Below are 27,642 nucleotides of genomic sequence, written 5' to 3'. Positions count from 1 at the left end.
ATACAAAGAGAGAGGGAGAGCATGAGCAGGGGGAAAGGCAGAATCACACACCCCATCCCCACTGGGGGCCCGACTGCAGGACCCAAAAGATCATGACCCCAGCTTAAGGCAGATGCTTAACCATCTGAGCCACCCTGCTTACAGTAGTTTTTTTTAATTCCATATAAGACCAATGTTTTAACTTGTTAGTGAAATCCAAAAACTGGAAAAGCACTTTTCTGTGGCATTGAGCACAGAAAAGTAACTATTAGATATTCAGTACATCTGCCTCCAAATTATTTATTCTCTGATGCAATGCATTTTTGTTGAGCATCTATTATATTCCAGCCACTAGGCTGGGTGCTGGGGATACGATTTTAACAAATCTGGCACAGTCCCTATCCTGGTGGTGTTCACGGTCTAGCTCACATTTTAACTTACAGACAAAAACCAAAAACAAACAAAAAACAGGTCATGGCAATTCCATGTTCTGTGCTATTCTCTGGGAAGAACAGTTTGCTATGGGAACACAAGGGAGACACACATAGCCTGATATTTCCAGTTAAATATTGCTGGAGTGAGAGGATCTATTGGCTGTGGGAGAAAACATTCATGGAGTTAGGTTTCTCCTTTTAGCCTTAACTTCTTCCTGGGAATATTCCTATGGTTCCCATTTCTGCTTCCCTGCATGCCTCCCAGTGTCTGGTTTACCTCTAGATGGTATTTCTAACAATTCACAGCCGATTCAGGAAGGCCTTCTACTCTGGAAAAAGACACTGAAGACACAACCAACCCTCCTTCAAACTGCTTTCATTATTTATTTACTTATTTTTTAATGGTTAGAATGCAACACATCTTGCATATTTCAAAATAATAGCTTAAATCTTCTAAAACTGATGAAAAATGTAGTTGTATAGGTTTAAGGGTTACAACAAGCCCCAAACAAAAAAATGTCTACATATAGATGTGTTTTAGTAAAGTTGAGTAAGTACAAGACATAAAGGAGATCTTAAGAACAGCCAAAGAAAAAAGACCCATTACTTGTAAAAGAATGATGATTAGAAATTGGACTAATAGCAGGGCTCCCATTAGCAACAATGGAAGCCAGAGCTGTTACCTTCAAAATACTGAGAAAAAAACAACAGTCAACTGAGAATTGTGACTAAAGGAATTATTTGGAAGAAGGAAAATGATCACATAAGGAAGGAATGAGATGCAGAATCACGGGCAAAAAAAAAAATGGGTGAATTTAAACAAACACTGCATTAAACAGTAATATATTAATAATGTTTGCATGAGGGAATCAGAACAAAATAAGAATATCAGCCGGAAAGAACATTAGAGAAGCAGTGGCTGGAGTTAAAGCATACCAAGCCGCTTGTATTATTGGGAGGAGAGTAGATTTTCTTTTAAAACATTTTATTTATTTGACAGAGATTGAGAGAGAGAATGAGAGAGAACAAGCAGGGGGAGCAGCAGGCAGAGGAAGAGGGAGAAGCAGGCTCCCCGCTGAGCAGGGAGCCCAGTGTGGGGCTCAATCCCAGGACACTGGGATCTTGACCTGAGTCGAAGGCAGATGCTTAACCAGCTGAGCCACCCAGACACCCCAAGGGTAGATTTTTAAAAAATATTTTATTTATTTATTTGACACAGAGAGAGAGAGCATAAGCAGGGGGAGAGGGAGAAACAGGATCCCTGCTGAGCAGAGAACCTGAGGATGACAACGACAACACAACAACGAAGTGGGCTCCATCCCAGAGCCCTGGGATCATGACCTGTGCTGAAGGCAGATGTTTAACCGAGGTGCCCCAGGAGGAGAGTAGATTTAGGGATAAATATGAGATTTTAAGTATGTGTATTAAGATTTTAAAGGAAACCACTAAAGAATATAATTCGAATATAACTCACAAAGCAACAAATGGGGGAAATATGGAATATAAAAAAAATTAAGGAAAAAATAAAAAAAGCAGGACAGGACAGTAGCTACCCCAGTTGGGGGAGGCAGAAGCCCAGGATGGGGAAGAGCTCATAAATACCCAGAGGTAAACTACCTGTCAGAGTTCTAGCTCTCAAATTGGGGGATGTACCTAATAATATAGCCTCAAAATATATAATACAAAATTAATAGAATTACAAGGGAAAATGGACAAATTCACCAACAGAAAGGCCTTACATACCTCTCTTAGTAAGTAGCAGCTCAGACAAAGGTTATACAGACATAAAAGATCTATACGGAAATGTCACGATCTTGACCTGATCAACACATACCAAACCTTGCACCTAACAATTACAGAAAACACATTATCTTCAAGAACACTTAAGACAATTACAAGGGGCGCCTGGGTGGCTCAGTCGTTAGGTGTCTGCCTTCGGCTCGTGTCATGATCCCAGGGTCCTGGGATCGAGCCCAGCATCGGGCTCCCTGCTCGGTGGGGAGCTTGCTTCTCCCTTTCCCTCTGCCTGCTGCTCCCCCTACTTGTGCTCGATCTGTCACATAAATAAATAAAATCTTTAAAAAAAAAAAAAGACAATTACAAAAACTAACCATAGATGGACCATGAACAAGTCTCAACAAATCAAAGAATCAATGGCATACACAGCATTCCTCTAACCACAACGCAATTAAGTTAAAACCAATGTTGGGGGGCGCCTGGGTAGCGCAGTCGTTGAGCGTCTGCCTTCAGCTCAGGGTGTGATCCCGGTGTTCTGGGATCCAGTTCTACATCGGGCTCCTCCGCTGGTAGCCTGCTTCTTCCTCTCCCACTCCCCTGCTGTGTTCCCTCTCTCACCGGCTGTCTCTCCATCAAATAAATAAATAAAATATTTTAAAAATAAAATAAAATAAAACCAATGTTCGGGGGCCCCTGGGTGGCACAGCGGTTAAGCATCTGCCTTCGGCTCAGGGCGTGATCCCGGTGTTCTGGGATTGAGCCCCACATCAGGCTCCTCCCCTATGAGCCTGCTTCTTCTTCTCCCACTCCCCCTGCTTGTGTTCCCTCTCTCGTTGGCTGTCTCTGTCAAACAAATAAATAAATAATCTAAAAAAAAAAGATGTTAAAAAAACAACTAATGTTGGGAGACAATGGTTTATGGATAACATGCATTTTTGCACATCTTGCAAAAGGAGACACTGACTGTTCTTTGTTCTACACTACCTTTTAAAGATTGTATAGCGAACTTTGCAAGATAGTGACTCCCTCTGGAGCCAAGGGTAAGTTTGCTTACCATAGTAGTTCTCAAATTGGGGCAGTTTTGCCCACCAGAAGATATTTGACAATGTCTAGAGACATATTTTGTGGACACAACTGGGAGAAGAGGTACTCCTTGGCATGCAGTGGGCAAAGGCCAGGGATGGAACTAAACACCCTATAATGCACAGGACAGGTCCCTGCAACTAAGAAGTATCCGACCCCCAAATGCCCACAGTGGCAATGCTGATCAACTCCAGCTTATAATCTTAGAAGATATAATGTCTTCCTTTGGAACAAAGGGAACTCATGCATATTGTCTATTGTAATAAAGGCAATACCTCCCTTAAAGCAAAGAAGAGGGATGCTACTGCCCACTAGAAGTTTTCCTAAGGTTTCCTAAGCTCAGGGTCCTTCCCCTATAACGCAACCCATCCCATATGCAGGCATCCATCTTGATCCACCCAAGGCACTTGGGGCAAGGGGAGGCAGTACAAATGACAATCCTCTGGATATTGCTATTGCTGTCATAACCTGTCCTTTATTTCTGAGCTCCACAAATATGTCGTTGAGTGGAAAGCAAAACTGCATAAGAATCCAGGCAGCATACCATTTATATTCTTTTATATATGGTTTAGTGATAGCTGCAAATACAGTAGGAATACAAAGACATCCTACTTCCACTAGGGGATGTAGGGAAGTGTTTAAAAAAAAAATACTCACCCTCTCAAAGAAAAGACTAGATAAACTACAATCTACAATATTTCTAAACCAATCAGAGAACTGTAGGCCCAGGACTACCTCCTGGCCAAGAATCTATGGAGACATAGGCGCCAGAAGGACAAGCAGAGTAGAGTAGGGTCTCTCACCTGGGGTAGATGGAACCAGACACTTGTAATAGTTCAGTTAGGATGGTTAACAAATTGGTGAAGGCCAGACATGGGCGAGTGAGCTACCAGAGGACCAGAAATTGGGAGTTTGTGCCCTCTTACAGGTTTTTCTCTATAAGCTCATAGAAGAGATCAGGAAGAGCCCCAAGAAAGTGTTGGTTATGGTGCAGACCTGGGAGAGGGTACAACAACCACAGCTGTATGGGCACAAATCCACTGGGATGCTTTCCCCTTAAAGAGCATAATATTTAATCCGTAGGGGAAGAGAACAGGAAAAAAAAAAATCTATCCAAGAGGGATGGGCAGGAATATTTGCTGGCTCCAGAACTACAAGGGAGGAGGAGCAGGAAAAATGAGGAGGCTACCCTCCTGAGATGCAGGGACATGACACCTGCCTAAACCTGGGGCTTAACCAGAACCAGGAACACACCACCACCCACCTCCCAAGCTAACAAACTTCCAGAAACAAGTCAAAGTGGAGTATCAGTGGGAGAAGGACAGGCGCAGGAGAACAAGAAAGAGCACGCAGAGACCTCCTCTTGGGTGCAACGCAGAGAGAAGTTCTAAAGCTGAGGGCAGCCACTGCTTGGCAGACGAGCACCTGCTCTCCAGGTAGGACTACAGGAATTTGATACCTGTGGTACACCGAAGGTAACCTTAGCAACAAACCTCAAACCAAGGCCAAACCCCAACTAGATTAACTCATCCCTTATCTCCATTAAAGGCCTAGCAAGAGGAAAGGTATTTCCATTTCCAGACACAAATTTTATATACCTCAGTGTCTGCTATATCCTACACTAGGTCGGGTTTGAAAAAAAAAATTGAAGTACATGAAAACATCAGAACTAGACACAAATGTGATCCAGATGTTGGGATAGGGAATTCAAAATAATTAAGATTAATATGTTAAAGACTCTGATGGAAAAGATGAATAATATGCAAGATATGATGGGTAATTTCTGCAAAGAGATAGAAGCTATTAAAAAAAAAAATCAAGTGAGGGATGCCTGGGTGGCTCAGTCGGTTAAGTGTCTGCCTTCGGCTCAGGTCATGATCCCAAGATCCTGGGATCGAGCCCTGCATCAGGCTCCCTGCCTGGGAGGGAGTCTGCTTCTCCCTCTTCCCCTGCCCCCCGCCAACTTGTGCCTGTCTCTCTCAAATGAATAAAATCTTTATAAATAAATAAATAAACAAATAAATAAATAAATAAATGTGAACTGTAGCACAACAACAGCAAAAGGATGGGAAAGAGAAATTGAGAATATACTTTTGTAAGGTCCTTATCCTACATGTGAAGTGATACCTTATTATTTTAAGGTGGACTCTAATTACAGATGTATATTGTAAAACCTAGGTCGACTATGAAAAAAAATTTTTTTGAAAAATTTTTAAATATATATAAATAATAAGTTCATAGAAAAGATAAAATGGGATCGTTAAAATGCTTGGGTAACACACGAGACAGAAAAAGAAAAAAGTAAACAGAAATAATGAAACAAACAGAAAACAGTACACAAGATAGTACATTTTAATCCAACACAGCAAGAAGCACATTCAGTGTGAATATACCTCAGAAGAGGTTGTTAGATTGACTGACAGAGCAGGATAGCAACTACGCTGTCTAAAAGAAACTGACTTTAAATGTAAAAACATAAATTAGTTAAAAGGAAGAAAAAAAGACATAAAACTAAGCAAACACTAAGCAAAAGAAAGTTGGAGTAGCTATATTAATATCAGAATAAGGAATAAGGAATATTATCAGCAATAAAGAGGAATTCTACATAATGATAAAGGGGTCAGTTCCCCAAAACGTGCAATCCTAAAGGTGTATTGAGCTTACAACAGAGCTTCAAAACACCAGGCAAAAACTGATAGACCTGAAAGGGGAAATAGACAAATCCGCAACTATAATTGGAGATTTCAATACTCATCTCAGTAATTGATAGAGCAAGTAAACAGAAAATCATTAAGGATATGTAAAATCTGAACAACACTATCAATCAACTAACTGGCATTCATAGAATATCACAGTATACATCCTTTTCAAGAACACATGGAACATTCGCCAAATAGACCCTAGTCCGGGCCATAGAGCAAACCTTACCATACTAAAAAGAATAGAAACCATACAAAATGTTTTCAAATAACAGTATTAAATTAGAAATCAGTTAACAGAAAGATAACTGAAAAATGCCTATTTGAAATTTGAAAAACACACCTTTAGATAATCCATAGTTCAAAGAGGATGGGTCAACGGAAATTTAAAAATATTTTGAACTAGGGGCACCTGGGTGGCTCATTCAGTAAGTGTCCGTCTCTTGATTTCAGCTCAGGTCTTGATCTCAGGGTCATGAGTTCAAGCCCCGTGTTGGGCTCCATGCTGGGTGTGGAGCCTACTTAAAAAAATAATAATAATAAATATTTTGAACTAGGTGAAAATATATAAAAATTTGTGGAATACAGATAGCACAGTGCTTAGAGGGAAGTTTATAGCAAAAATGATTATATTAGAAAAGAAAGTTCTCAATCAATCATCTAAGCTTCATTCTTAAGAAACTAAACTCAAAGCAAGCAGAATAATGAAGGCATAAATCAATGAAACTGAAAACAGAAAAATAGGGAAAATCATTGAAACCAAAAGTTGTTCTTTGAAGAAAATCAATGAAATTGATAAAAATCTAGATAAACTGACCAACAAAAAAGAGAAAAGATACAAACTGTATCAGGAACAAAAGAAGGTATCAGTATGGATCTCCTGAACATTAAGAAGGACAACAAAAAGAAATACTACAGACAAGTCTATGTTCATGAATTTGACAACACAGATGAAACAGATCAAGTCTTCAAACGACACAAACTACCAAGTCACCCAAGAAGGAATTTATAATCTAAAAAGTCCTCTATCTATTAAAGAAATTGAATTTGTAGTTTAAAAACCTTCCACCAGGGGCGCCTGAGTGGCTCAGTAGGTTAAGCTTCAGACTCTTGATTTCTGCTCATGACCTCATGATCTCAGGGTCATGGGATCAAGCATAGGATGGAGGCTGGCACCGGGCTCTGCACTCAGCACAGTCTGCTGGGGATTCTTTCTCTCCTTCTAGCTCTGCTCCTCCTGCCACTCACACGGAGTCTCTCTCTCTCTCTCTAAATAGATAAACAAAATCATTAAAACAAATAAAACCTTCCAACAACGAAAACTCCAGGCCCAGATGATTTCTATCCAATGTCTGAATTTTTTTATTTATTTTATTTATTTGACAGACAGTGAGAGAGTGAACACAAGCTGGGGGAGTGGGAGAGGGAGAAGCAGACTTCCTGCCGAGCAGGGAGCCCAATGCGGGACTCGATCCCAGGACTCCGGGATCATGACCTGAGCCGAAGGCAGACGCTTAATGACTGAGCCACCCAGGCACCCCCAAATGTCTGAATTTTATCAAACATTTAAGGAAAAAAATAATACCAATTCTACACGATGTCTTTCAGAAAACAGAAAAGGTAGAAATATTCTGAACTCATTTTCAGATCCACATTACTCTAATGCCAAAACCAGACAAAGGCACCATAAAAAAACAACAGACCAATATTCCTCACGGATATTGATGCAAAAATCATCACCAAAACATTAGCAAATCAATCCAGAAATACATAAAAAAAATAGTACATCATAGCTTAGTAGGGTTTATCTTGGCAGGGTAAGCCTGGTTTACATTTGAAAATTAATCAATGTAATTCACTATAATAACAGACTAAAGAAAAGCCATGTGGTCATCTCAATGGATGCAGAAAAAGCATTTGACAAAATCCATTCATGACCAAAACAGACAAGCAAACAAAAATTCTCAGCAAACTAGGAATAGAAGGGAAATTCCTTAACCTTATAAAGAGAATCTACAAAAATTCTACTGAATGCTTCTCTTCCAAGATGGGGAAGCAAGGATATGCTCTCTTACTACTACTATCCAATACTACACTGGTGCAGTAAGGCAAAAAAAAAAAAAAAAGAGAGAGAGAGAGAGAAAAGCCACACAGATTGGAAATACAGAACCGTTTCTATTCCGAACAACATGACTGTTTACAGAGAAAATCTCAAAGAATCTACAAAAAGGATCCTAGAACTAGTAACAGTTCAACACATTTACAGGATACAAGGTCAATACATAAAAATCAATTGTATTTCTACTGCTAGTAATGAATGATGGAGTTTGAAATTTTAAAAACAATACCACTTAAATAACATTTCCAAAATGAAATGGTTAGGTTTAAATCTAAGAAAATATATGCAGGATCTGTATGCTTAAAACTATAGAACACTGATGAAACTCAATCCCAATAAACACTCCAGCAGGAATTTCTGTAGATATCAACAAGCTCACTGTAAAATTTATAGGGATAAGTAAAAGAACTAGAATAGCCAAATAATTTTGAGAAAGATGAACAAAGTTGGGGGACTCACACTACCCAATTTCTAAACTTAATATAAAGTTGTAGTGTGATACCAGTAAAAGGGAGACGCGTCGAAGAATGGAACAGAACAGAGAACACAGAAACAGATCCACACAACTAATTTCTGGCAAAGGTGCACAAAGTACGTATAAATACAATGTCTGACAAAGGACTTGTATCCACAATATATAAAGAACTCTCAAAAACAGATAATAAGAAAAATAATAGGTGGAGATTAGAACCACTTTTCTAAAGATATAAAGATGGCAAATAAACATATGAAAAGATGCCCAACACCATTAGTCATGAGAGAAATGCAAATTAAAACCACAAGACACCACTATGTACCTAGAATTGCTCAATTGAAAAAACAAGAACAAAAATTGGTACTACCAAGTGCTGGCAAGGATGCAGAGCGGCCAGAACTCTCTTATGTTCCTGGTGGAAGTACAAAATGGTAGTCAGTTTGGAAAACATTTTGGTAATTTCTTGTAAATTTAAATATATACCCACCTTATGACCCAGTAATTCTAGGTGTTTACCAAGAGAAATGAAAAACACGTTCACACAAAAATCAGTAAGCGAATGTTTATAGCAGTTTTATTCATAATCACCAAAAAATGGAAACAACCCAATGTCCTTCAGCTAATAAATAAATGAACAATGGTACATCTGCACAATGGAATACTACTCAGAGATAAAAAGGAGGGAACTATTGATTCACACATCATGGACGAATCTTCAAAGCCCTTTAGTAAATGAAAGAAACCAGACCCAAGACTACATGTTGTAGAATTCCATTTATATGAAAACTCTTGAAAAGAAAAACTCAGAGACAGAAAACATATCAGCAGTCGCCATGGGTTGGAGGGAATGGTTGACAACAAAAAGACAGCATGAGAAAATTGTGGGGGTGATGTTAACTGTTGTATGTCAAACGGTGGCAGTAGATACCTGTCTGTCGACATTTGTCAAAATCCACAGAACTGCACACTACAAAGAGTGAATTCTACTGAATGTAAATTTAAAACAAACAAAAAATCCATCAGGATGTGAAAGATGGACCACATACTACAGCAAATGAGTCTGACTGTACTACTGATGAATCACATAACCACACTGAAGGGGGTGGGTAAGAAAGAAGTGGGACTAAATAGCTTTGGGAAATGTCTTGAGTAAATACTGAACACTAAAAAAAACTGAACAAACATTATACTCCAGCTGGCAAATTTGTTTTTCACAGAGGTATGGTTTAGCAATTCTGAAATCACCATATATGTAACTAGGATTGAATAAGCAAGTTATTGTGGATAACAAGAGTCAGGTTTCTTGCTGTTAGAAATACAGAGATGGCTAGAATGAATCCTATGATGCTGGACTGGAGTTGGAGGGACCCATAGTTTTTGTTTTATGGATACAAAATACAGATGTCCATGTGCATTGGCTAGTATACTACATACATTTCCTAGCTCTATCCTCTGAAAGGGACTAACAGCAATAACACCCAAGTAGCAACAAGCATACCTCCGAACCAGAATTTTGGTTTCTAAATACCATCGTCCAATGAAGGGAACCAGAGCTCCCTGGAAAAAGGTTGATTCCAGGGCTTGAGCAAGGAAATAGAAGATGAACCTGGAGCATCTTATAGTGCTAGGAAGTAATTAAGGACTAAAAAACAAACAAAAGCAAAAAGCAATGTTGAAACGGCCTAAGAGCCAACATGAAAGAGCTCCCAACGGCCAAAGTTAGAACAACCTAAGCAAATAAGTAATAGTACCTGGATTATAGCCCCCAAATAAGACCCATGAATCTATACTAACATATATAAGTACTCAATAAATAGACAAATAAATGAGAAAAAAGAGGCAGCTCTTACCGAATTCCAATTAATGCAAGTGGAAGGTATGAGAAAAAACAGAAAATCTCTGCCACATGGCAAAGTTAGTGGGCAAATGTTTAAAAAAAACATGACATTTGCAAAACATGACATTTACAAAGTATCTCCCCCCAAAGTATTTATTACAAAGGGAAAAATGGTAATTTTACAGTGGAGAAAGCCAGCAGATACCACCTTCATCAAGGGATCAAGGTCAACATCACCAATAATAAATCACCTACCCCCCTGATATGACGCACTGAGAAGGGCAGATCAGTGTGTTGTCCTTTCCAATAATGCGGAACTTTGAGAAAACACAGACAAACCCAAACTGGGGGTCCTTCAAAATAACAGACAATAGTCTGTTACTCCTCAAAAGTATCAAGGTCACAAACAAGGAAAGACCGAGATACTGTCACAAATTGGAAGAGATTAAGGAGACCTGACGACTAATAGAATTTGGGATCGTGTATTAGATCCTGAAATGGAAAAAGAATATTACAGGAAAAACTGAGACTCAAAGTCTATAGTTAATAGAACCAACGTGAATGTCTTCGTTTTGATAATTGTTTTATGGTTATGTAAGATGTTAACATAAAGGAAAGCTGCGTGAAAGGTATGCTGAAACTCTATTTTTGCAATTTTTCTGTAAATCTAAAATTATCTCAAATTAAAATGGCCAATTAAAAATAAGAGGCGTCTGGGTGGCTCAGTTGGTTAAGTGTCTGCCTTCAGCTCAGGTCATGTTCCCAGGGTCCTGCGACTGAGCCCTGCATTGGACTCCCTGCTCAGGAGGGTGTCTGCTTCTCCCTCTGCCCCTCCCCTGTTCATGCTTGCACTCGTGATCTTTTTCTCTATGAAATAAATAAAATCTTTTTATAAATACATACATACATATATACAGGGTGGGGCGCCTGGGTGGCCCAGTCAGTTGAGTGTCTGCCTTCAACTCAGATCACAATCCCAGGGTCCTGGGATCCAGCCCCGCACGGGGCTTCCTGCTCAGTGGGGAGCCTGCTTCTCCTTCTCCCTTTGCTCCCCCACCCCCAGCTTGTGCTCTAATAAATAAAATCTTAAATAAATAAATAAATACATCCATACATACATGGAAATGCCAAGAATCAAATTCAGGATAATAGTTAATTCTTGTGCAGAGGTAGGTGAATGAAATCAGGGAGCTATGCTCAAGGGGCTTCGACTGCCTGAGGCAGGTTTCTTAAGCTACAGGGATGGTACATGGATATTTTTTAAATCACGTTTGTATGCCTGAAATAGCTCATAACTTCTTTGAAAAGTTTCAGACTTTTAAACTGGGTACACACACATCTGCTTATAATTTATTCATTCACTCCATATTTAACAAGTACCTATTATAAATGTATTCCTGTCCTCAAGAAATCCAATTTCAGCACCCACTGAGACTCAATCCTGCTTCTCCTATGCTGGTTGTAGGCCAGTCGTTCTTACAACGACTCTAGTCTGCCATTGTAGCAAGAAAGCAGCCACAGACAGCCAACATACATGAAAGGATGTGGCTGTGTTCCAACGAGTTACTTACACACATAAGCTACGAGTAGCTTGCTGACCCATGATTAACAGATGGAAGAGAATTTAGACAGCTTTAACTAAAACTAACACACCACAGGGTGGAGCTATGACCGTGCTTTCAGACTTGCAGACAGTTCATATATGAAAACAGATGCACTTTCAATAGTAGAAGCAGCTGTACTCACACGTCTTCCAAACTCTGACTCAGAAATGATTACATGCCAATTTCACACCAAGTGTCAGATACTCATCAAAAACGGGGGAAGCAGATGGGCTCTTTCAGATGGGCATTTCAACCTTGAAACTGAGCAACTCACTCCATTATTCCAGGAAAGACCTGCTTGTTTCTCCAATTATTTATTTTGATAATTAAAACAATTTGGTTATTTTAGCTTTTATTCTGGGCTCTACTTTCGTATACCAAAATTAGTTTTAAAATATGTATTACAGACTTCAAGTCAGTATTTTAAGAAGACATTTATTACAATCTAAACCACCTCGTTTGCTATTATTTGCTAAACTTGGGGAAAAATAATAAGAAACTAGGTGGCAGGTGTATGGGTGTTCCCTATAAAACTCCCCTGACAATCTCCTCCCACTGTGCTGAGTGTGACAACAGATAGGCAAAGGAGACCTGGCTCGATCCAAGCACTCCCAGTCGGCTACAGAGAAGGCACCCGAGCTGGCTCTTCGAAGACTACCAGGAATGACCCAGCAAAGATGGGGGCAGGCAGGGGAAATAGCACAGAAGCTCCTGGGTTGTTGTAAAACACCTGTGCCAGAACACCACAGATGCTCTGTAGGGTTTCAAACAGAAAAATAAAGGAATAAAGTTTGTTTTCCCCCTTTAACACCTTCTTTCTCTAGCTCCCATCCCTAGGTAAGTCTGAACCACTGCCCTCAAGCCAGGCACTAGCATTAAAGGTAGAAAGCCTTTCCGCAAGAGCAAAGCCTGTCCTAACTGCAAGATGTAAAGAGTAAGGAGAGTATCAACCCAGGAAGCCTGGGAAACATACTGGCAAGGTTTTATTCTATCCAGTGTCCTGCATGTGGTAGAAATTTAAAATTCTTCTCTTTGGGGCGCCTGGAGAGCTCAGTCAGTTAAGTGTCCAACTCTTGATTTCTGCTCAGGTCATGATCTGAGGTTGAGATCAAGCCCCGCATTAGGCTCTGTGCTGGGTGTGGAACCTGCGTAAGATTCTCCCTCTCCCTCTACCCCTCCCTGCTCTAAAAATAATCATCTGAAAAAATTATTCAAAAAGAACTGATTTTCCATCTTTTTCAATTTTTTTCTCTTCCACTCCAAATTCCAGAATTCATCTGTAACCAAGGATTGCTTCAGATATGCTGAGTTGAAGATACCAGAGTTAACCAATAAAATAGTAAAAACATACCAGCATTACATAATACACAATCGTCAAAGAATCAGAACTCATGAAAAAGGAACTTACTTTCCAAATTGATATATCATTTAAGAGAAGGAATTTAGGAGATCTTGAGAATTGTATGCAATTCAACATGTTTTCAGCTTTGAACTGCTCTTCCGATAGACATCTCCCTGTATTTGTGACTGAAAGTTATGTACTTAAAAACAAATCTCCAAAGACAATACATAAATGGCCAATATGCACAGTATCATTTGTCATTAGGAGAGTGTAAATCAAACCCACGAGATACCACTTCACACATACTAGGATGGCTATAATTTTTTTTAAAAAGGAAGATAAATGTTGGCAAGGAAGGATGTGGAGAAACCAGAACCCTTGTGCATTGCTGGGGGAACATCAAATGGTGCAGCTGCTGTGGAAAAGTCTGATGGTTCCTCACAAAGTTAAACACAGAACTACCACATGCCCCAGTAATCTACTCCTAGGTATACACCCTAAAGAACTGTAAGCAGGGACCAACCCATGTTCACAGCAGCATCATTCACAATAGTCAAAAGGGGGAAGGAGCACAGATGTCCACCAACAGATGAATGGATAAATAAAATGTGGTATATTCATACAATGGAATATTTAATCAGCCTTCAAAAGAAATGAAATTTTGGTATATGCTACAAAATAGATGGACCCTCGCGCACTGGGATGCTCAGTCAGTTAAGCGTCTGCCTTCGGCTTGGGTCCTGGGATGAAGTCCTGTGTTGGGCTCCTTGGTCTGCAAGGAGTCTTCTTCCTCTGCCACTCGTTCTCTCAAATAAATAAACAAAACCTTTAAAAAAAATAGATGGACCTTTAAACACTATGCTAAATAAGACAAAGGACCAACACCGTATGATTCCACTTATACAGGTACCTCGTAGACATATTGAGAGACAGGAAGTAGAATTGTAGTTACCAGGGCCTGGGGGATAGGTGGAATGGGAAGTTATTGTTCAATGGGTACAGAATTTATGTCGGTGCTAATGAAAAAGTTTTGGATATACATAATTGTGATGATTATGCAACACTGAACTGTATTTAAATGCCAGTGAACTCTACACTTACAAATGGTTAAAATGATAAATAGTATTTTATATATATCTTACCAAATTAATTACCAATTAGTAATTAAATGCTTACTACATGTATAGCATTGGGCCAAAAGATAAGTATGTGTTCGCCATAGCCACACGGATTTGTTCTCCATCTCACACAGATGTAGGCAAACGGGTAACGGCATCATGCCTTCTGTAAGACCACATGTCATTTCCAATACAAACAGTAAAATGGCCTATTCTGAAATGCTAATCCGTTTTCCAGGCTCAATCAGACCCCAAAATACACCCTTTATGAAAGATCAGCTTCAGGGGACTTGGAACACATTAAACTCAGCATACATTTTATTTTCAAGCACACAGTAAACACCAAACTTTTCCAGTGCTACTATACCCTGTGTGAATTCTTCTCGAATTGGGTAGAATTGGAAGTTGTTTCTGGTGAGGTTGCTGATGATCAAGAATCAAAACACAGGAGGGGCACCTGGGTGGCTCAGTCAGTTGAGCGTCCAACTCTTGATTTCAGCTTGGGCGGTGATCTCAGGGTTGTGGGATCGAGCCCAGAGTCAGCCTCCACACTCAGTATGGAGTTGGCTTGGGATTCTCTCTCTCCTTCCTCTTCTGCCCCTCACCCCACACACTCCCCAACCAGCAAGCAATCAATAAATAAATAAATAAATAAATAAATAAAATCTTAAAAAAAAAAAAAAGAAACAAGACACAGGAGAGGTAAAGAAAGTTTTACAAATGACATCTTCAAAAACAAGAAATAGCATATTTTACTTTCAAAGTAAAGGATATTTTACCTCAGCCTTCAATCCATAAAGTATTTACTGTGAAATGATCCATGTTAACTCTGCATAATTCTTCTCATACATAATTTACGTCAAGTGAGATGAGAGCCTAACTATAAAACATGCGATTTTCAACATACTTTGCATTATTTGAAGTATTCGAGGTTGAAAAGTAGAACTCTACAACTTATCTTAAAAGAAAGAGCAAGTTCCAGGAGTTTTTATTGTTTGACTGACAGAACACACAAAACCCGGCAGAGAAATCCCCAAGGAAATGATGGTCACGCTCCATTGTTGTCTGCCCTTTGGTCCTTCATCTTCTAAGCATTTATTATATTTTATTTTAAAGATATCAGACATTTATTTTTATCACAAATGCAATCCAAGTGTGAATAAATAAATGTATTATCTTTTAACATCTGCCCCCCCATGTTCCTTTAAATAGAAAAAAGAGCTAAGTGTCTCTTTAAAGCCTAATTGGCCGTAGCTGTCCCACCTATGGTTTTAAAAACAGACTGTAACTTATCTTCTGAAATTCCTTCTTGAACTACAGCTCATTCTGTTACAGAAATCCTGGGAAAGAAGTCCTATTGATACTGTCGATAGTCTCCAAAAGGTGAGGGTGGTAACTGGGCTGACGGCAACTGAGAAGGGTCTTCAGCAAACTGAGGACCTGCAGTTAAGAAAGAAAAGGATCTTAAAAACCACCTGAATATTACACAATTAAAAAGAAGAAGTCTTTGTAGAGAGTAAATCAATCAACTCAATCAAAATACTGTGCTACCTTAGAGCTGTCCTCTGAATTTCTACTGCCTAATTTTCACAAGAGTGCCTCCAAATTTGGTAAAACATGACAGCCTGGCTTCCCTTATGCTCTAGAATGAACAGCTCTCAACTGTTATGCCAGGAAAGTCAGATGGATTAATTATAGCAAGAAGTGAATTCAAGTTTTTAAAGCAACTGCTGTAACAAGCTGCTACAAAGATGGGGAAAATCTCACACCTCTTGACATATTTTTTAGTACTTATTTAAAATTATTTTCACAAAGCTTAAGTACCTTAGTCATGTTTTAAAAGAAATCAGTAATCCGGTTTATACAACCAATTAGAGAATGAGTTCTGAAATGGGAAGACATCCCCTCGCTTGCTGTAGAAAAAAGTCTTACAAAATTTAGTTTTCAAAGGATGGGAGGGCCTGCGAACTAAGAAAAAAAAAATGTGGTTTTTTTTTTTTGTTGTTGTTGTTTTAGATTTATTTGAGGGAGACAGTGAGCAAGCAAGGGAGGGTGTGAGTTGGAGAGAGAAACTTAAGTACACTCTGAGCTGAGTGCGCAGATGGACGCAGGCTCGATAGCACGACCCTGAGATCGAGACCTGAGCCAAAACCAAGAGTCGGATGCTCGACCGAATGAGCCACCCAGGCGCGCCAAAATATGTGGTTCTTAAAAAAAAAAAACCACTTTTATGGGAATAATCACAATTATTTTCCTCAGCGAAACTAAAGCAGACTAAAACATAACTGTAAAGAAGAGAGAAAGAGGGCAGTGGTAAAATTCCCTGAAGCTTTCCAATGCTTCAATCCAATGACATATATATATATAATATATTTTCACTATAAAAGCATTATCTGTTTATTTCAGAAAACTAGAGAAGATACTGGGTGAAACAGGTAAACCAAAGATAACTGTTATTACTTAGATACAGTTTTACCTCATTTTTCCCACCGTTTTAAAAACTTTTTCATGTCAGTTAATTAGAAAAATATGATTAACTCTTCAAAGATTTCCCAACACAGCTTTTCAGAAACACATCTCCTGTCTCAAATAAAATGCACTTCTTTTAAAGATTTCCTCTGAGGAAAAAAAGCTAAAGCAAAGTAACCTCGACTAATTTCTAAAAGACAATGTAACTTGTGGTGCCTGGCTGGCTTAAAGCATGAGACTCTGGATCTCAGAGTCATGAGTTCGAGCCCCCGGGCAAAGAACCTACTTAAAAAAAAAAAAGAAAAAAGACAGTGTAACTGATGTTTTTGTTATATGTTTCTGATTTTCTGAAAAAACGAAACCTTTCTGATGTTCTATGTGAAGCCTTTCACACTAAAGTGATAAAAACAAACTAAAAAGCAAAATTAGGATGTGCCATCATAAGAGATTATTAACTCAGAAGTAATGATTAAAAAGCAGGAACAGAAGGTGAGAGCATCCAGGAGGTCCCTAGATCGTCCCTGGCATCTACGGAGCAGTGTGTTTGACAACTGTGCCAAAAAGACACTGAATTTCTTGCTAGGCGCCTCAGGAAAATCAAATCAAACTGGGAGCTATGATCTATTCCTAACTCTACGCTGAATCTTTTCCAAGCTCCAAAAATAATTTTCAACCTGTGTCGCTATTTGGCATATTTCCTTCCCCAAATGCCAGGTCAAATTTTTCCTACTAAAATCCTACTAAAATCTTTTTGCTTCTTTCCAATGTCAAGGAATACTGGCCCTTTACAGACAACTGAAGTTTCCTGCAGTTACCAGAAGGTGCACAATTTAACAGCCGAGCAGATATTACATGACTAAGAGCTAAGAGCCCACAATTTTACTTTTCCCTATATATCAAATAAAAGGAACAATTAGCAACAGATTATTTTACCAACTTCTCAGAAAAATTTTCCCTGCCAACCGTTAAGTGACCCTCCCAAACATAGTCACTTTCTACCACTCAATTTCATTCTCTTCAAAGCAAGCAACATGATCAAATCTCATTTATCTGTTAACATGTTAGTTGGTCTCCTCCCACCAGAATGTAAGTCCTTGTTTACCACTATATCCCAGCATCCAGAACAATGCCTACATACATACACGTACAGTAAGAGGTTGTGGATAGACTGCCATTACTGTTACACATCTGCAAGGACCTTTCTTCGAGCACTTCCAAAATGACTGGCAATTTCTTAGAATAAGCACATGAGCACTGACAAAACCTGAGAACTTTAAGAAAGATCAACAGCAAACCATCTAATCAAAGCATCTTGGTTACTGTGGCTAAATACAATAATCGCATCCACATCTACCTTTCCAAATAGAACCAGGGCCTATTCTTGTAACCCTCACTAACCATGGCAAATGTAAAAATCACACACTACCAATTTTAGCAGAAAGACAGGTTCTCTCTAAATATCAAGAGGCCATTCCAGTGTTTGAGCTACGGTAGTAAGCAGGAAGAAGACTCACCATTGGGAAATTGTGCAGAGGCAAATCTTGTCAACAAGATACCAGCTCCTTCAATTAAAGCTAGGAGAATGCCACCCATCGCGGCTGACCCAACCATAGCCACTGGTCCATCTGAATACATTAAAAACAAAGAGATTACTTTAATAGAAAACTAGTTTAATATAAGACTTAGTAAAGGAAAGAGCTGTCCATATGGCTACCTGCTACCCTCATTCCCAACCCTCCTTCTCACTGGCTAAAACCAGGTGTCAACAAACTAAGGCCCACAGGTCAAATCCAGCTCATTGCCTGTTTATGTAAAGTTTTATTAGCATAGTCGTGCTCATTCATTTATATAGTCTATGGCTGCTTTCATGTTACAATCATTGAGCTAAGTATTTGCTAAAATATTTACCATCTGGCCCTTCACAGAAAAAGTTTACTGATCCTTGGCCGTTTACCCCCCCAAATTCTGGGTTGCTTTCTGTCCCAAAGATCCAGAAGATGGTTCTAAGCTCTTTATTCGTAACAATGCTATGTGGCAGGTATGACTGTTAACTCCAGAGTACCAATGAGGAAACTACGGCTGGCACAAAAAGTGTGGCAAAATGCCTGGTCACACACTACTAAATGGCAGAATTGGAACTTGAACTGCTCTTAACTGCCGTATAGGTCAGAACCTTATGCTCTCTCACTCTTAAACATTCCAAATAAATACATACTCTTCCCTTTTTCCCCCCAAATCATCATATACATGGAAACTAAATTAAGCAATGCTCAGTTTTATTTATTACAGATATCACCAAATTAAGACAGATAAGGTTTTCCAAAAATCTTGCTTTTACTAGTGTGTCTATAATGAATGCTTACTTTTTTTTCTTTTTTAATAATGATTGCTTACTTCTTGCTGCCAGTATGGCTCCTGTTAAGGCACCACTTGTGATGGAGTTCCAGGGATCTTCTTTCCCTCTGACTTGAACCATACTGCAGTCAATCATGGAAAATAAACCTCCCCAAACTGCAAAGCTACCTATTTTATTTAAAAACAAAAGAAATTTCATTTTTTTCATTTTGTATTTAAAATATTATCGTCAAAAATAACTTTAAATAACAACACTATATTCTTAAAACTCTCACACTCCAAATACATGCAAACACAAGTTCGGATAAGCACTGAACAACAGTCAGAATACTTATCTTTCCAATAAAGCGTGGGTTGTATTGTACCAGCTTGAAAATTAGCAATGGCCCAAAGCCTAAAAGAAATAAGCCAGGCCTAGAAGAGTCAGGCTAAACACATCCAAATCTCCCTTTCAGAACCAAGTACCTCTGTTTAAAAAGCAACAAACACAGCAAAGCCACTCTGCTTCTTCCCTCCTTCTGCCTTTATAGCTCTACCTTAGCTCTATTTTGTCTTTTCTTCATTAAGTGTCACTGAGCATACACATACTCTATAAAAATCACCAGCAGAGATACAAAAGAAATCCAGCTATCCGGGAATGTATTATAGATGCAGAACAATCATGCCAAGGTGGCTAACGGATGCTACAAGTAGAATTATGGAACATCGAGGGGAGAGAAATTACCTAACCTCTCTCTCCTTTCTAGCCTTTATTCCTCGAGCATGAAACTAAAAAACACATTAAATCAAATTACTTGGCACTTAAACTCTTCCTAAACACAGTAAAAATTTTGTCAAATAAAAAACAAACACCCACACATACACAAGAACACACAAAATTTTAGACAACACCAAGATTTTAACTCTCAGCATCTCTGGGTGACGTGACACGTGACTTAATTTCTTCGTGCCTGCTTTATTACCCAAATCCTCTATCATGAGTGCACATGACTTGCACTGTATGAAGAGTTGTTATATTTATTATGATTAAAGAAGAAAAACTGCCCCCCAAGAGCCCGAGTCACTTTATTCTTTACCCTCTGAAATCTCAAAATAGTGGGGATATGTTAGTAAGGGCAATACATTGGGTTCCAACAAATGTCAGAACCAGATCGTTACCAGAATCCTTTTCCAGTTTTCACATTATCCATTAAATCTAGCAGATATAACCAGATGATGTATAGTATAAGCCCTCGTTTCTGGTCCAATACTAGATACCACATACTACATAAAAATAAACTAATAAACTAGTCCTTTCCTCTAACTCGGTAATTCTACAGCCTGGGAGAGGTCTGATGCCTCTATATTAAGAATTACCTCACTAAATTCCTCAAACAAGACTTTCCCAATCCCTCACTAGAGTCTGAAACCTGCCCATCCTCAGAGAATAACTGCCGGAGTAAGCTCTGGTTACTGACGAGACTGAGACTGAGTCCCAGCAGAGCGAGAGCGAGGAGGCTGTCCACCAGGAGGAGGCTGCCCAGTGTGAGGAGCCAGAGGCCAAGCAGGGCAAGAAAGGGGCCTCAGCCTGGCACGGAGCTGAGTGTATCCATGTGAAAGGGTGGCGTGCTGCGAGGTGCCACAGCCCAAGCAGGGCAAGGATGGAGGTATTCATATAAAGAGGGAGAAAGTAAGAATAAACTCTATGCGGGTGGGTTGGAATTGAGGTCCTGGTATAAACTCATGATTTTCAATATGTACGTATAACTATAAATACAAATTCGGGTGTGTGTGTGTGTGTGTGTGTGTATATATATATATATTTTTAAAGATTTTACTTATTTATTTGACAGAGATAGAAAGACAGCCAGCGAGAGAGGGAACACAAGCAGGGGGAGTGGGAGAGGAAGAAGCAGGCTCCCAGCGGAGAAGCCTGATGTGGGGCTAGGTCCCAGAAAGCCGGGATCACGCCCTGAGCTGAAGGCAGAAGCTTAATGACTGAGCCACCCAGGTGTCCCCAGGTATGTATATTTATCTTGTGGTTAGTGTGTGTTTACATATATACATATACCCTCCCAGGCTCTATTACCAAGAAGGCCTGGGAATAGCAACACCCCAACAGCAAGGATATGCTTCACGCCCAGATTTTGGCTTCTAAATACCATTCTCAACTAAAAGGAACCAGAGCTCTGTGGAGACAAAGGCTGACTCTACAGCTAGGGCACGGCAAATACAAGATGAGCCTGGAGTATCTTGTTCCGAAATGCAAAAGATGCTTGAAGAATAACGGGGATGTGTCAAAAGCCCCCACGAAATTTCCTCTATGAAAATATAAGGCTCTTCAGGACACAACTATGATTTTCCCATGGTACCTGTCCCCTGGATTTTGACCGGAAAAGCTCAGTAAATGCTCACTGAATTAAATTGAAAATGTCATCCCAGCATTTTTATAAAGCAAGACACCATAAAGACTTCTCAATAGTTTCCTTAAAAAAAACCAATCCCGAGAATTTGTAATAAACAATCCCAATTCACTCATACCACAACTTAGTCTTCCTCTATTTTACCCTGAGTGTTTAAATTAGAATTTAGAGTTACAGAAAAGTTGTGAAGATAGCACAGAATTCCCACATATCCCACATCCAGTTTCTCCAATTTCTAACATCTTACATTTCCATAGTGCATTTGCACAATTAATAACCCAATATCAACACAGTATTAAGTAAAGTCCACACTTAACTCAGATTTTTTTAGTTTTTATGTCCTTCTGTTTCAGGATACCAAATTACATTTAGTGGTCACTTCTCCTTAAGCTCCTCTTGGCTGTGACATTACCTGACTGTTTTTTTTATCCATCGAGAAAGCATTATATGATAGAAGCAGCCTCTTAAAAGACATAAAAACCTGTATGACTTCTGCATATATTGGGAGTTCAGGGCTCGGTGTGTTCTTTAATACTACTATCGTTCTTGAACAACACGGTAACCATTAAAGCAAAGGAAAATCAGTCACTATTTACTTTCCAGGGGTATAATTATTATAGAGGGAAAAAAAGATACACCATCACTTCAGCCCTCACAGCTTCAATTTCCTCATCTGGAAAATGGGGATAATTATACTTACCTCTGGTGGTGGTGTGAGGATCAAAATAATGCTGTAAAACCCTTAGGAGAGTGCTTAGCACATAGCAAGCACCTGATGAATGGCAGCTCTTAGCTAGTCTTCCAAAGAAAAATACGCTAAAAACAAAGGACTATTTCTTCTGTCACACAAAATTACTAAGGAATGACTAAAAGAATTTAGTCTTTTTCATGTGTTTACATGGTCTCTGCAACCTGACTGTATCTTTGTAAATGAATATAGCCTCCAAGCTTTTATTTATTTATTTAAGAGAGAGAGAGTGTGTGTGAAAGAGAGAGCATGAGATGGGGGAGGGTCAGAGGGAGAAGCAGACTCCCCACTCAGCGGGGGGTCTGATGCGGGGCTCGATGCTGGGACCCCAGGATCATGACCTGAGGTGAAGGCAGATGCTTGACCGACTGAGCCACCCAGGTGCCCCGCCTCCAAGCTTTTTTATCATCTCTCTTCTCCCAACTTCTGAATAACCACGTTTAAAAAGTGTAATGAGTTCTTTTCAAATTTTGCATTGACCTCTGCACAACATCCAAAACCTAACCTCGGCGAGGAGCCTGAGCAGCACCATCAGTTTCTCTCTCATGAAACCCCAATCCTTCAGATCACATGCTCTTTAGCTCTGTATTACCCCAGAAGCTGTCACTCCTGCCTCTCACAAACCTAAGCTCTAAACACACTGTCTTCCTCTTGGATAAGAGGAAAAAAGAAAACAAAACCAAAATACCACTGAGCTTTGAAGGACAGAGACAAAATTTTCAAATGAATGGATGCAGCAATTCCAGTTAACTTTCCGAATAAACCGTAAATCCGGAAGAACTTACAGAGACAGTAATTTCTAACAAGCTGTTAGACTGAACTAAGCTTCATCTTCAAACGAACAAGAAAAGATATTCTGAAGTACAAATGGAAAAATTCTGCTTACCTCCCAACTGTGGAGCCCTGGTTTTAATAGCCGTCAAACTCCCTCGTAGTCTGTGGTTTACTCCCTATAAAGAAGCAACCAAAAATACAGTAGTACATACATTTCCAGCCCACTGATAGGCCAACCGGTGATATTAGCAAATCCAGGTTTCAAGTGATGATAAAATAAGACCATTCACCTACTTACCACTGGAGAATTACGAAAACCTTTTATTGCTTGAAAGATACCACCACCTATGGTACCCATCGTAAAGGCCCCACCACAATCATCGACAATTCGCCAAGGGCTAAGAACAAGGGGAAAAAAAAAAAAAAAGATGACCGTATTTCTCATTTATAAACCATAAAATTTTTCTTTGCTAACACAGTAATCGATGCAACAGATTCCAATGCAGGGCCCACTGCAACCAATAAAATAAACATTTAGACGAAAGGATTCTGAACATATCTGTATCTATACAACTTCAAGCCATAAGGAACTGGTTTTAACTCCCTACTGTTAACAGTACTTAATTTTCATTTAATAATTAGCACATCTATTAACAGTTGGGCACTGAAGAAAAGTGAATAAACAACTATGTAGGAAATTACATTATAATCAATGCTGATCCAATCTCCCAGGGATCAAAGTAAGCTTTCCAGCTGCAGTAAAATTTAAAGCTGAGACACCCCCCACCAAAATGAAGATTCAATAGGGGCAGAGGGAGACCAATTTACAAAATTTTTTAAGTTTGAAATTCTTTCTGGGTTTACGGAGTCCCATTAGCACTTGGAACTTTAGTTTGTATTAGGGCCATTTAACACACGGGAATACTCTAATCTCCAATAATTAGAGGTTATATTTGTAAACCCAGTTTCCAAATGTAGCAACCTAACTCATACAACACAATGAAATCTGAATATGTGATCAGAACAGAACTACTATTCTAGGAATCTGGCTTATAAAAAAGTCTGTGAATGGTTAAATTCATTTTTTAAAAAAAGATTATTTATTTATTTATTTATCAGAGACAGAGAGAACAAGCAGGAGGAGCAGCAGGCAGATGGAAAAGCAGGCTCCCTGCTGAGCAAGGAGCCCGATGTGGAACTTCATCCTGGGTGACCTGAGCCAAAGGCAGACGCTTAACCAAGGGCCACCCAGGTGTCCCTGGTTAAATTCATTTTAGACCCACTGTAACTAAAAGCAATTTATTTGATTTAGTCTCAAGGGTGAAATGCCACATAATGAACCCATGGGCAATCTACTTGCTCAAGTAAACTTGTGAATTCAGTGTAGTTGCTGCTGGAGAATTTGAATGAGTAATTTCTGACTTTGGTGGACAGGAATACAAAACCTTGCAGTCAAAACATCATATTCTTTTTCAAGTATAATACAAACCAGGATCTTGTACAGAATGACTATCTCATGCAGCACATAGTCCAACTATCAGCAGGGTGCTTTCAGGCCTTGCTAACCAAGGCTTGCTTTTGTGATCCTAAAAGCAATATCAGCAATATCTGGGAGTTTGTTAGACCTGTAGACTCTCAACACTTTACCCAGGACCTACTGAACCAGAGTTGATAGTTCAACACGATCCCAGGTGACTTGATTTCACTTTAATAGTTTAAGAAGCAGTGCTTTAGACTAAAAAGGATTAGGAAATTGCTTTAAAATGGTAGAAACACTAATAGGAAGTATAGAGAAAAGACAAAGGAGAATGAATTAGCGGATCCCTCTGAGTGGTGGGCCAGTAACTTTAAAAGGTCTAGTCCAAATGATCTTATTAGTTGGGGATTTAAAAAATCAGTAAAGAACAGCAGGATTCAGATCAGAGAGCAGCCAGAGTATTCCAAGAGAGATATCTAAAACAAATGCAAGATGGGAATAGTTTCTGAACTGTGGCTAAATCAAAATGTTCCTGCAGAGAAGGGATGGGCTACACAAAAGGAAAGTTGAAGCTAGACTCTAAGAAAATGGAAGGGCACCTGGGTGGCTCAGTCTTTAAGCGTCTGCCTTCTGCTCAGGTCGTGATCCCGGTGTCCTGCCTCTCCCACTCCCCCTGCTTGTGTTCCCTCTCTCGCTGCGCCTCTCTCTGTCAAATAAATAAAATCTTAAAAAATAATAATAATAAAAAATAAAAAAATAAATAATAAAAAATAAAAGAATAAAAAAATTAAAAAATGCAGGTAACACAAGTAACATAACATGATTATCATTTATTAAGTATCAACTATGTTTTAGATGCCTTCAGTGGAAGTAAGATGATTTTCAAGAAAGTTAGATTATTCTCCAATAGAATCTCTAAGTTTTTAACTTTGTGAAAAAGAGTATTCCTGTCTCCTCTCCATTTTACAGGGGAACAGAGGCTCAGAGATTAAGTAATTCGCCCAAGATCATATAGGTAGTAACCAATACAATTTAAATACAAAATGTAGGACTCCAAAGCTCCAAATCCTTTCCATTATATCATATGGACTATGGGTTTTTGAAAAGAAACATATGGTAAAAGGAAGCATTAAGGATGATTAAGTCCATATGATGTATTAAAGGGGGGTGGAAGTAAGGAGAGCAATTAGGAAGCTATTGCAAAAGGCATTAAAGTTGCCAGGTAAGAATGTGGCAATAGGCATGGAAAGGCAGAGTTATGAAACAATTCAGACAGCATATGGTGTACATGTTTGGAGGCGGGGTGGAGGGAGGAAAAAGATTCTTATAGTTTGAACTTGGAGGATTTGAGAAAATGCTCTCACCAAACAGGGCAGTACAGAAGATCATAGCAAGTTTGACTACAAAACTAACCAGAAAACTGACTGTATTGCTTCAGGACATATGTACTAAAAGAAAACAAAGGGACCACCTAATCAATCAGTAGATGAAAACTCTTTATTCTTATAACATCTTTAATTCAACAAAGTTAAAAAATTTATCCTTCCGCCAGCCTGTGTCATTATACTATATCCAACAGCAGCTGGTAACAACAGTCTACAATGTGCTGAATTCTGCATGTGTAAGCACAATTTAGGAAGGGGGATAATTACATTTGGTAATTTTAAAGAGCCGGGAGGTGCTGAAACATGCCCTGTATCCCGTTTGATTAAAAAAAAAAAAAAAAAAAAAGGCACAAAGCAGGTAACATGGCTACTGTTGACAAGGTAATAATATAAAGTCCCAGGCACTTTCACAAAATTGAGGACATTTGCTTTTGCTTTAGCCCAATAAGCAGGTGCTTAATCCAAATAACAAGATTTTATTTCTTTCTTAAGACCCCCAGAAGCCTTAAATTTAGGCAACCTGAGACCTCTGACAGCAATTACCCGTTTTATAACTATGTATGCGCCTGATTTATTCACGCTGTTACTCTTTGAACCCGTAAAATGGTGACCACAGAGACCTCACTCGAATATTGAATACATGAATTTCTGTTCATGGTTTCTCAAAGAACACATGCTACTATCTCTATTTTCCAGATAATCCTCGTCGCACTTTTCCCCCAAGGGGGAATTCGAAGGATGAAAACGAGGCTCCTGCCTACAGGAGCTTATCCAAGCCCTTTGGGTAAAATCTCTGTTCTATACATTTGAAATGGTTCGCCCCGCGGACACATGTCACGATACGAATAATGCCTCAAGAATGGCATCCCCCTCAGAGGCCTACTGTCCATTCCTCAACACAGGAACTGAGCAAAGCGAGACATGGGGACGCGTCCAAGGTCACCTCAGCAGACAGACGGGATTATTATGGACCCCGCACAAGATCAACTATGCCCTAGGATGGGAGCAGGTTCCGAGCCTCCATCAAGCCCAAGCCTGAACCTCCTCATCCAACGCAAGGTCACCAAGGCGCCGGGTTGTTGGCGGCGAGGCTGCCACACGCGACCCGGGGAACACAGGGCTGGTAAGCCGACTGGCTGCTCTAGACGGCGCTGCCTATGGTTACCAAACCCACGTCGACAAGCCTGCGACTGAGTTCAACTTGCACCTCCGGGCACCACACAGGGGAGGACGAGGACCATAGGCAGAGGGGCAGGAGGAAAGCAAGAAGAGTGGTAAAGCTCACCAAGGCTCTCGCGCGTACTCCTCCATCTTGACTCCACCTGCGCGAGTGATGCCGGGCAAGTTGGGCGGAGCCTGACCGCAGCGGCGGAAGTGATCTCGAGAGGAGGGCGTTAAGGTCTATGTGTATTGGTTCACCGTTTCCTCCCGCAACCAATGGGGGCCTGGACTTCAGGGCAGCGAGGGGGCGGGGCAGAGACGCTGCGAGGCAGAGGTGGCCCCGCCCAGGTCCTCGAAGGCTACGAGTCTGGGCTACGTGGACCCGGAGGAACCTGATGGCGAGGAGTTCAGGTTGCCCGGTCACTGAAGGCTCCGTGGACTGAG

General features: G+C 39.8%; 1 protein-coding gene across 2 annotated transcripts; it reads right to left on the bottom strand.

Moving 5' to 3' along the window:
* Positions 1–15,159: 15,159 nt before the first annotated feature.
* On the bottom strand, positions 15,160–27,397 carry TIMM17A (translocase of inner mitochondrial membrane 17A). 2 transcript variants are annotated; one of them, XM_002914597.4, is made up of 6 exons: positions 27,323–27,397; positions 23,474–23,573; positions 23,288–23,351; positions 19,291–19,419; positions 18,411–18,521; positions 15,160–15,867 (listed from the first exon to the last, which is right to left on the bottom strand). In XM_002914597.4, exons 1-6 carry the CDS (start codon positions 27,346–27,348, stop codon positions 15,782–15,784), a joined length of 516 nt encoding a protein of 171 aa, XP_002914643.1. In that variant the 5' UTR covers positions 27,349–27,397; the 3' UTR covers positions 15,160–15,781. The 2 variants fall into 2 exon arrangements, with proteins under 2 accessions (XP_002914643.1, XP_034522922.1); XM_034667031.1 differs by lacking the exons at positions 18,411–18,521; positions 19,291–19,419.
* Between the last annotated feature and the right edge of the window lie 245 nt (positions 27,398–27,642).

The sequence above is a fragment of the Ailuropoda melanoleuca genome, chromosome 8 (assembly GCF_002007445.2).
Source record: "Ailuropoda melanoleuca isolate Jingjing chromosome 8, ASM200744v2, whole genome shotgun sequence".
Classification (NCBI taxonomy): domain Eukaryota; kingdom Metazoa; phylum Chordata; class Mammalia; order Carnivora; family Ursidae; genus Ailuropoda; species Ailuropoda melanoleuca.
Note: the sequence above shows the minus strand (reverse complement) of the source record. Positions and strands in the feature narration are given on the sequence as shown.

Bases quoted from the DNA above. Each gene is read 5' to 3' on its own strand.
- TIMM17A (XM_002914597.4), bottom strand. From the start codon at position 27,348: ATGGAGGAGTACGCGCGAGAGCCTTG. The intron at 18,522-19,290 runs GTAAGCAATCAT...TAATGTATTCAG, and splicing joins AGCCATACTGGCAGCAAGAA to ATGGACCAGTGGCTATGGTT. The intron at 15,868-18,410 runs GTGAGTCTTCTT...TCTTAACTGCAG, and splicing joins CTCTGCACAATTTCCCAATG to GTCCTCAGTTTGCTGAAGAC.